The sequence below is a fragment of the Macadamia integrifolia genome, chromosome 11, assembly GCF_013358625.1.
Source record: "Macadamia integrifolia cultivar HAES 741 chromosome 11, SCU_Mint_v3, whole genome shotgun sequence".
Lineage (NCBI taxonomy): Eukaryota > Viridiplantae > Streptophyta > Magnoliopsida > Proteales > Proteaceae > Macadamia > Macadamia integrifolia.
In genome coordinates, this window is record NC_056567.1 from 26,070,211 (window position 1) to 26,081,017 (window position 10,807).

At 38.8% G+C, this 10,807-nt stretch overlaps 2 protein-coding genes across 3 annotated transcripts; one reads left to right on the forward strand and one right to left on the reverse strand.

Moving 5' to 3' along the window:
• The first annotated feature begins 780 nt into the window (after positions 1 to 780).
• On the forward strand, positions 781 to 1,637 carry LOC122093411 (dynein light chain 2, cytoplasmic). Its single transcript, XM_042663751.1, has 2 exons — positions 781 to 1,246; positions 1,346 to 1,637. Exons 1-2 carry the CDS (start codon positions 1,109 to 1,111, stop codon positions 1,535 to 1,537), a joined length of 330 nt encoding a protein of 109 aa, XP_042519685.1. The 5' UTR covers positions 781 to 1,108; the 3' UTR covers positions 1,538 to 1,637.
• On the reverse strand, positions 1,621 to 8,229 carry LOC122093410 (protein TRANSPORT INHIBITOR RESPONSE 1-like). 2 transcript variants are annotated; one of them, XM_042663749.1, is made up of 5 exons: positions 8,093 to 8,229; positions 6,771 to 7,310; positions 4,495 to 4,987; positions 2,709 to 3,478; positions 1,621 to 1,758 (listed from the first exon to the last, which is right to left on the reverse strand). In XM_042663749.1, exons 2-4 carry the CDS (start codon positions 7,268 to 7,270, stop codon positions 2,726 to 2,728), a joined length of 1,746 nt encoding a protein of 581 aa, XP_042519683.1. In that variant the 5' UTR covers positions 7,271 to 7,310; positions 8,093 to 8,229; the 3' UTR covers positions 1,621 to 1,758; positions 2,709 to 2,725. The 2 variants fall into 2 exon arrangements, with proteins under 2 accessions (XP_042519683.1, XP_042519684.1); XM_042663750.1 differs by having other exon boundaries at positions 8,098 to 8,116.
• Positions 8,230 to 10,807: the final 2,578 nt, after the last annotated feature.

Below are 10,807 nucleotides of genomic sequence, written 5' to 3' on the forward strand. Positions count from 1 at the left end.
AAAAAAATCCATCAAACCTTGCCTTTGCTTGTGTCTCCACCTGTGCCTAATGATGGGTCTACGAGGATCCGTATCAGGTCGGGATGCCCCTGCTGGTAGGTTATCAACGGAGACTAATGCTTTTGCTGTTCTCTTCCACGGCACCCTCTGCTGCTTTGTTCGGATGCTCCATCGTGCGCTTCAACCCGCATATACAAGATCAATTTCAATTGAAATTGCCTAAACCCCCTGCCAACATTTCATTCAATGTTTGGCCGCCCTTTTAGTCAGAAGACACACCTCTTTTTCTAATACTTCGTTCAAGTGCTCAAACCATAATCAACTTTCTTGAACAACTAATTATTTTATTGACATTTGACAAAATAAAATAAAATTAAAGGCAATGAGATGATTGCTTGGTCACATAACCCTACACTAACACAGGGCTATGAGAGCATGCGCAAGAGTACAAAGATAGCATTTTTTTCTTTCACACGGGCAAAGTAGTAATTGGAATCGGTGAGTTCAACACCAATAGTTTTTCCCCCTGGCCTGTCCTTAATAAGCATGTGAGGTTAGAGCTGAAAGTTCTTCCTTCCTCCACCTGCTTTTCTTCTCCTAACATTCTGAAAAACTGACAAAAACAATCAAAAGAGGGGGAAAAAAAAATAAAAAAAATGAAGCAATGCAAATCGTTGGATCATTATCCACCTCAAGGCCACAAAGGGCCAACACTTGGCACAATTTCAATTATACATTCACAAGATAACAAAGGCGTGTCCAAGATAAAGCCCAGTTGGACAATTCTAAATCCCTCCATAACCTGCAACTCAGGCCAAGCAATATGTCCACAGCTCCACAGTTCTTCCAACTCCACAAGCATCTGCCACCAAGCACTGTATTGTTCCCACATGAGTCATCATCCCAATCTTATAACCATTCTGATGACTACAATACATGGCTGACCCACCCCTGACTTTACACCTCAATATAACCCCTCTCCCGCTTTCGCTCCCCCCCCCCATCACACCAACACACAGCCAAGTAAGCTCACACAGTAGCTTTTGTACTCCTCTCTCTTCATCCTCCTTCCAGAGCACTTTGTAGAGTCCCCGGTGACGCCCTTGCCATGTTGGAAGGCAAGGCCGTGGTTAGCGACACTGACATGCTTCAAACCATGCAGGATGAAGCACTTTGCCTCGCCGCCAAAGCCCTTGATGTCTTCGATATCACTGATTCCACCCAGATTGCTTGCTTCATTAAGAAGGTATGTCAGACACCCACATACACATACTGGATTCATTTGTTGTGTCAACCTGAAGACCTTCTGGTGCCTTTGTTGATGTGGGCTTTGTGTTTCATGCAGGAGTTTGACAGGCTTCATGGACCAGGGTGGCAGTGCATCGTGGGAACAGATTTTGGTTCTTTTGTTACTCACTTCTGTGGCTGCTTCATCCACTTCTGCATCGGCAGCCTTGCAATCTTGCTTTTCAAGGGTGCCTCAGGTCTTGAGGAAGAGGAAAACCAGTTCACAGCTTTGGAGCTGGTGAAGGCATGAACCTGTTTTTTTCTTTTTCTTTTTTTTGTTGTTGTTCTTGAAGGGTTTACCATGTAAAGAAGAAAAATTGCAAGTACAATAGATTTCATGTTTCGCAGTATCCTTGTTAAATTTCTCCATTCCAATAATTATGCATTTCATACCAATGGTATTTTTCCATTGAGTCCATATTCTCTTTGTGTTTCGCATGCACCATTAGTTCATCTGCGAAACCCACCAGGCTGGAAAAAGAAAGAGTAAAACCAAATAAATACAAGATAATAACAATGGGCAAAAAACACTTATTGTTCCAATCCTTGTCATTCATATCATATTCTAAGGGTAATAACATATCTAATTATCTGTTTATATTCCATAATCTCTCTCTCTTCCCTCCAAACCCCCTTTTGTTCTAAATGGATCCCAATCAAAAGGGAAAAGCTGGAAAAGAGAGGAGCATTTTAACCTATCGTCAGCAAACAATAACAAAACCACCCAAATAAAAAACATGAAGCTCAAAAATAACACTCAATTAAATCAAAGGGATGAATATATAAGAAAATAATGAATATTGAAGTAAACTGTTAAATATTTACAATTTAAAAATTCATATGCTGTGAAAATCGACAAGGATATAGAACCAAACCGCACTATTAGACACAACACATGATAATCACAAAGCAAAGAATCAATTCATTTTCCCCATCCTAGAGGATACACTCCTTATGTGCCTCAGCTGGATTATGTGTTTTATCTTTACACATTGATGGTTACCTTCCCACTGGCCAAGTGTATTAGTCAATTAAGGTTTCAAAGTTACTAGGGAAATTGTTATGTCATTGTCCAATAACATATCAGGAAAATCATATTTATTTTTTTACTTCCACCTATTTTTTGGGGCTTTCAAATGCTCAGAAGCAATGCGACATGCTACACCTTTCATGCAACATATTAGAAGGAATGAGGGTACTGTGGCCCGTAACAACATAATATATGTAACAGAATCTCCGACCACATGAATTGCTAGAGGACTACAGGATTACATAGTCCATAAGCCATATCTCAGACACACATAATTGAAACCGAATGAAATATTTAAGTATTGGATGCAGTAATTGGTCCACTCACCACCATTCTCATGTATTAACTATTGTGTGTGTGTGTGTGTGTTGAGAGAGAGAGAGAGAGATACCGTGCATATGATTATTTTCAGAGGGTGAGAACAAAAGGAGGGGCATCCCTTCTTGGCCCTGCAACAGAGCGATAAACATAGACCTTCTCAGCCTGAGTGTCATCACTTTCATCCTCTTTGATCACCTCCACATTCAACCTTGGCATCTCCCTAGCCAGCAGCCTACACCCATTCATTGTCACATTGCAGGCTGACATCCACAAAGACCTCATTGATTCGTACCTCTCCAGCCCTGACAACAGAGCCGCATTCCCAAAGGGGGAATCTCGTATCTCAAGTTTCCGTAGCTTTGGACATCCTTCAAGCACACACTGCATCCCCCTGTCACTGCTGCCTGCAAATGCCACAGATAATGTCTCCAAGTTCTTAGCATATCTCCCAATGTACTCAAAAGTCAGGTCAGTCAATAGACCAGAGACCGCAAGCCTCTGAAGTTTGGTGCATGTCTTCACCACGGAACCAAAAGCTTCATCCATAGACTCATTAGTCAAGTAATCTGGCTGGCAAGGGTTCATGATGCAGAGACGGAAGTGGGTGAAATCAGGGCAGTTTTGCACTACTGTAGCCACAGCAGCATTGGTCATCTGTCGGCAGAAGTAGAGAGTATAGTGCAGTTTATGGCAGCCACGGGAGACAGCTACCAAGCCAGACTCTGTCACCCCTCCACCACCCCCCACCACAGGTTCTGCAGGAAAGACACGAAGCTCCTCGAGTAAAGGGCAGCTCGACCCAACAGCCTCAAGTCCTTTGTCTTCTACAGTGTCCAGGACCTGTAAAAACATAGTGGGTTTAAGCTTCCTCTGACTAAAACTAAAGAAATAATCCAAAGATTTCCAATGTGCCTTTTCTTTTTGGAGATAAGTACAGGGTTCCCAATTTAGAAAATCAGGTATTATTTTCATGCTAGAGCAGCATTCCAAATAGAACTGTAAAATATAATTGGTTTACAGGTTTACTTGATCTTCATGCTTTCCATTGATGTTAGCATCCATGGTTTGTTTGTTTACTCTTTCCGTATGGGAAGAATATATTGGTATGGAGCAGACAGAAAATTAACCTCGTCCATATAGACAAACAAGGAGATATTTTTGTACAATGGCTCCTGGGACAGCTATCTCATTCACACTGGACAGTTCATCATGAAGAATTGGGCAACGTTAAGTCTGAGCACAAAGCTGGTTTCAAACAGTGATCAACAGTCCCACCACTAAGATATTGGATGCCTAACCAATAGGAATCACAAATCATGGGGAAGAGTAAATACTGGTTTTCAATAGTCAAAGGCAAGTACAGACAGATATTAACAACTTTAAGAATTGAGTGTGAAAAAATATGAACTTAAAAGTATCCATGAAAGAGTGCCACAAGTGTCACTATGTAAAAAGCAGAAGGGTAAAAATCTATAATTCCCATGGTTATCGTAACTTATCTTCAATTAATTTTATCTTGCAAAAAGGGCAAGCTAAGAATCATTTGTCCTTTGATGTGTAAACAATGATAACAATCACATCAGCATTTTGTGTTGACGCAAGCTCAGGTTCACAAGCTTTTTGTTGGCAATTTAAAAAAAAAATTAAAAGCTGCAATATATGCATTAGAAAAATTCGCATCAGGTGGATATGTTCATTTCAGAAAAAGCTTATGTTTATACAGTAGGGCTAGAACAATAAAATATCGTAGGCTGCTCTCTATTTTTCGGCCACGACAAAAATAATCTAGTAAAAGGAAATAAAAGATCAACTTCTATAGTGATTACCAATTAATGATTTTTGAGTATGCTACTAACCCAGAGACGCTGGAGAAGTGGGCAATTGGGGAGGAGCTTAGCAAGTTCAGCACTCTGTAAGGCAGCATAGCTCAAATTCAAGAATGTCAGATTAGCGCATGCAGGATAGAGGGCTGGAAGATAAAGGGAAGTGGCTTCCCATAAACCAGACAGTGTGTGCAAGTTCCTGCAATTGTTGAATGCTTTTTTGAGTTCTTCATACTGCAGAAAACTGAAATCTTGCGAGAATGAGCCAGTTCCCAGTTCCATTAATTGAGGAGCTCGCGACAGCAGCCTTTGTAATTGTTCCAAAGTCACATTTTTATTTGCTTTCAAAACCTTCAATGACTTGCATCTAGCAACAAGCCTCTCCAGGGAATCAAAACTGACTTCACTGTTCAAATTTGCAAAGTTCAGTATTTCTAGTGATGTGAAGTTTTCAGGAAAGCAACTCAACCAGCCACCCCCAAGATCCTCAATGCCATTCTCCAGTATGTCCAGCTCAGTCAAGTTCCTGAAACCCAACTTAAGAATCAGAAATTATGCATTATTAAAAATGACAACATGAGCAAGCAAAAGGACTAACATGCCTTTATCAATAAAAAAATATATTGACTTACTTTTGATCGTCTGTTATCCTATGGAAAAGTTAACAATGTGCAGATGCATAAAAAGAATGGAAACCAAATTAGAATGCAATGGCATCTCAACAAATCCAATTAAATTTCAGTGCGCCTTTGTAATGGTAGTGACACTACATTTACAGGTGCAGCAGCCTTGGCTCCACACAATTAGAGGCATTTGAAACTGAAACATGTCACATAAGCAGAGCATATCAAAACACAGTCTACAGAGCATCAATTGTCAAAATTTGATTACAAGAGATTCATAGTATATGAATTCTTCACTGGGGACTCTTAAATGGCTGATCCACTGTGTTTATTGCATCATGTAGACACGTTTGTAGGCATAAGACTGGTGTGCCTTCTCAAGACACATCAATCATTTTGAGATGAGAAAAATTAGGAAGCCCAGGCAAACCTGCATTCAAGGGCCAAATCAAGTTTAGTTTCCATGGACAAAGCTAATTAGTGGGTGACATCTCAGCTCTGGTAAGGTCCAATTGTTTCTAGATTACCAGTATTATGATAGGTGGCAGGGATTTGGACTGTAGAGAAAAGATTCCACTGGTTTCCACATACTTGATTCTATAGCTGAAAACATCAGCAAAGAATGAAATAAATTCCCTAGAGACTGACCAGTGATCAAAAAGCTCTGACGTTTAAGAATAGGATAAACAAAACGATTATTCCTCTAGAAGAAATAGAAGCTGCACAACAGTGATCCCACTATACAATTATTATGAAAGCTACAGGTCAATAAAGTTGCACTCCTTAGGCATAATTTAACAAAACCAAGGACACTCCATGCGGGTCTGCCTTTGCTCTTATTCTTTGCTTTTCATTGAGGAAAGAAGCAACTCATCAACGGGTCCCAACCTTTCAAGGTGGCTTTCAGAAAGGGAAGCCAGAATCCTTCTAAAATAGACATGATACATGCGAGAAGGACTAATGTCTCTATCAGACTTATGGCAGTTCAGAATCACGCCAGTCCACCTTCACCATAGTGTATATAAACAATGGCCGTTAACCAATCAACAGCTTATTTTAACCATTCAATAGCTTATTCCTTTAATACACATCAACTGTCATTCTCGTCCATTCAACTGGTCCAATAAGCATGTCAACACGTCCAAAAAATCATATATACAGCAATCCGATGCTCCTCAGCTGGAAAGAACTTTCATGCCTTTTCTTTTTTTCTTTTAATTCAATTATTTTAACTTTATTAGATCACTTACGGAGGACACTTCAAAGGTAATTTCTGAACCATCCACTCATTTCTAAGCAAGAAGCAATTAAAAGTAGGAATATATCTACAGGGAAGAATTATCAATTACATGATGCCGATAGGAATTCCAAACCAAAAAGAGAAATATATCTTTGTAAAAAAGAAATTTTACTAGGGGTAAAAAGAGACATTATTGGGGGTGGGAACTTTCATAGAAACTCCTGCAAGTTACCCTGAGGAACACCAACAACATCTTTTCGAAATCTTGATAAAAAAATCGAAAACAGTATTAAAATTAAAAGAAAAAACCTAACATGAAAGGGTGGTATCTATCAAATTTACAGATAATTTGGAGCGAAGGATCATTAGCTTAAGAGGGGTGTGAATGGAAGAGACCGTAACCCCAAATCTCGAATTAGCAAAAAATAGGCAAGAACGAAGCTTACTTGCAATATGCGGCAATGGTGGCAAGGCCATCAGTGCTGAACCCATCACAACTCACAAGGGAGAGAGCTTTGAAGTTGGGAAATGAATGCGCAAGAAAATCCAAGCTTTCATCCGTGACAGTCATCCTCTTAAGACGCAGCTCCTCAAGGTGAGGATACGCAGAGACAAATACATCAAGCCATGATTGTATATCGGCTCCCCAGTTAGAAGGGACGAGGTTGAAATCTGAGAACCGAGGTTTCCCTTTCAAGGTTACGCTTCGAATGTTAGGAAATCTCCCAACAAGAATCTCAGGTGAAACAGAGTAGCAGTTGCCAATGAACACATGAGTTCGGCTCCATCTCTCTGCACTGTACCAGTCCTTGCAAACTAGAGAAACAGAGCTCCTATCCTTGTGGGACTTCACGAAACCCAGAACACGTTCCAATACTTCGTCAGGGAACGGAGAAACACGTTTCTCCTTCTCCTCCGGCGAATCTCTTTTCCTTTTAGAAGCCATACCTACTCAACCCTCAATATCTAACGTCAAAATGCCATACCTATCCACAAAGAAAAGTACTCTGAGATGAGAAAATCAAACACTGGATTCACACAACTCCGTCGTGAAACCACATGTATGTCTTCTATAGGACTAAAATTGCAGAGAGAAGAAGGGGGGACGAACTTATAACGAGGATCAAGAACTCGGAAAAAGATTTATAGAACCACCATTAATACAAAAAATCGAACACCTAGACTAAAAACTGTTTCAAAACAAAGAAAAACTTTCCTCACTGCTTCACAGCATCTCTATATGTACTACCAAAAGTGAAAAAAAGGGGGGCTTTTATTTTCTCTTTTGGAAAGAAGTAACAAAACAGCAGCAATCAATCTGCCAACCGCCATGAAAGAAAGCTCAGTGTCCAAACGAACTGTCTCAACACATAAAAAACAGACGCATTTGCAGATTAAATACCAAAGCAGATGGTTCCAGAATGACAAACAGAATAAAAAAAATATATGGGGAGGGAATAAGTAAGAAGAATCTAAGAGCCCTAAAACTAGAAAAGAAGATCCACCATGGAGTGAACCTCAATTTCTAATCTGAGAGAGGAATATGAACCGAAACTGGACTCGAATGGCTAGATCTTAACGAAGATCTGCCAAAAACTAGTCACTCCGAAAAGAGAAAATAAATGGCTAGAACCAGAGGATATGATCTCCGCCTCCAAAGACGAGCTATGCTCCAGAGAAGATGAGAATTTGAGATAAGAGAATGCATTGCGTATTCTGGCAAAAGTAGAAATAAAGAAAGGCGAAAGCTTTATTATCCTCAACTCACCTCACCTGACAGACATGGCAGAAAAGAGTAAAAGGCCTGAAGATGGAGCCCCACCACTCCTATAATCCACCATAGTGTACATAACGCACACCCCTCTTATCTGCTGCCACGTAAACACTCTGCCTACATGGATGCATCTGCCAGAGCATAGCGCACAACACCATAAGCGTATTTTAAGGATCAGATGGGTTAGAAATGGAAACAGAAAAACCGCTGAAGAGAACCTACAAGTGGTAATAATTTAATGGAGAAAAGAACACTAATCACAGTTAACCTTCATCTCAATGATTTCAGATCTTCTCTTTCCTCCATTAATTTGCCCATACCTTTCTTTCAATTTAATTCTTTTGCCATTTTCTCCATGGATTTTTCTCTGCAAAAAATCGGAATCATCATGTGACATCAGATTTGACTGGACTGAAAATTCCATTTAAATCATTGAAGAATGAAAATTTTTGTTCATCAATAAAGCTTCATTTTCATGATTTTAAATTCCATTTTCCACTGTTTTCAGCTTCGAAATAGTAAAGGATCTTCGAGTACGAGCAAAGAAATCTTCCTGTTACCACCAACTGTTACGAGAAATCAAATCTTGATGGAGCAGATTTGCAGGTATCATCAATCAATAGAACTTAACCTCTTTACAAGATCTCTGTTGGAATTGGGAGAAGAAGAAAAGGGAAAGAGATCTCCTTGACCTCTTTACAAGATCTCAGATCTACCTGAACTCATTCAAATCGGAATTGGTTTAAAATGAATATTTGGTCATGATTACCCTTTTACTCATTGTGGAGTTCATCACGTGAGGGTAATTCCGTCATTTAGTTACGGCAAGACGCAACCACTCTTTGCAGTTAAGTCCGTTACATTGGACGAAGAGGCTCCAGCGTCCAGAGACCAGTAATTATATGCACCAACGAAAAACCCCTAAAAATGGAATGATTTACATCTGTGCCACTGTTGCGTCATCTGTTTAGATTTTCTTTTCAGGCCCATGCTGAAAAGAGGCCACGTGAATCTCTCAGCTTTTGTCAGGAAGGGAAACCTTGGTTTAAGTGGAGAAATCGTGCCAAGGGTAGTGGCATTTCCGTAATAGTATGCGATAAGAAGGTCATTTGTCTTATCTGTTCACTGGCCGGACCGGCGAGATAATCGCCGTTGCCTGACACAAAGCTACGATTCATGTGATGGTCACGTGCTGCTCTCCTACTTGACCGCTCAACCGACGTCAGGTCGTCGCCGTACAGAAAACCATAATTATCCCGAATATCTATAATTAATTAATAATTTTGGAAAATTATTACTCAATTAATAAGGATTAATAATTATTAAAATATTAAAGCAACCTCTTTGGAAAATGAGTTTAGTAGCTTAAGGACAGCTGGCCACACGTGTCTCTTCCCCTCTTTTTCTTTTTTTTCTTAAACTTATGAGCTGCCTCAGCTTATTTTTCTATATTGCGCCGGAATCGTTGACATAATGAGGGTGCACAGGTTAATCACAAGAACAAAACTGTATCCTATTACAAATATTTGGAAAGGATGGAAACGGATGGAATATTGATATGGATGTGAATTAAATTCGGATTTTTGATTATTGTTTATATTTTCTATTTGTTTAATTTGAATCTTTTTTCTTCAGATTTATTTTTAATCAATGTCTTTTGGTTTTTCGTAGCTCTTTTCCTCATATTCTATAATATATATAGAAACTTCAAGAACTCTTAATATCATTAATTAGTTTTTTTTAATTAATAATTTGTTTCGTTTGAATAATTATTTTTTAGATTATTTAAATTTAGATCCGAATACTCCTTGATAAGAATATAAATTGAATTTAGATTTTCAACTATCTGTTACATCCCTAATATTTGGAGGAGGAATTCTTGACTATACATAACACCAATAACATCCAAAACCTTATCCCAACTTAATGAAGTCGACTACATGGAGAGCGCAAGGATCCATACAAAAATATTGACGAGTTATGGCTAATTATAATAAGTGTCCACTGTTATCCTGATACTCCACTACAAATTAGCCACATGTTTATAACGACAAATTATAATAAATTATTTTCTGTCTACATGCCGTGTCATATAGATCGGTCAAGTTAAAGTACCCTACATACATTACGTCAACCACCAAGACAATTCATCACCCGACCTATTTTTATGAAATGAATAATGAGATAACGAATTCTTGATAACTCTGTTAAACACGAAAAATAATAAGAAATCAAAAGTTTACACAACATAATCTTTTTCTTTTTTTTTTTGTATTTTTGTATCAACCTATATTCAAATCTAGGACCCAACGACCATTTAAGAGAACTATATAATTTAAAATCAAATAAAAATGAGTGATTGGATTCAAATTGAATGAACTAAAAGAGCTTGGGATAGGCCTAAAATAACTACATGCACTATACACAGTGGGAGGCAAAATGACTGCCCCACCCCTCTGAATGTAAAAAATCTCACATTTGTTGATGCTTTCACGTGTACTATGATTGTTTAAGTTACGTAGCCCCTGGCACTAGCGCATGGGCCAATGAAAGCATAAGTAGGGGCATCAATATGAATGAATTTTTTTTTTTTTTTAAAGAGGTGAGACAAAAATTTCATGTCTCTGTCTGGACGCATGAGCTATGCAACCAGATAACGTTCTTATTATCAAATTTATAATCTTTCATTTATGTATGGACACAGGAACA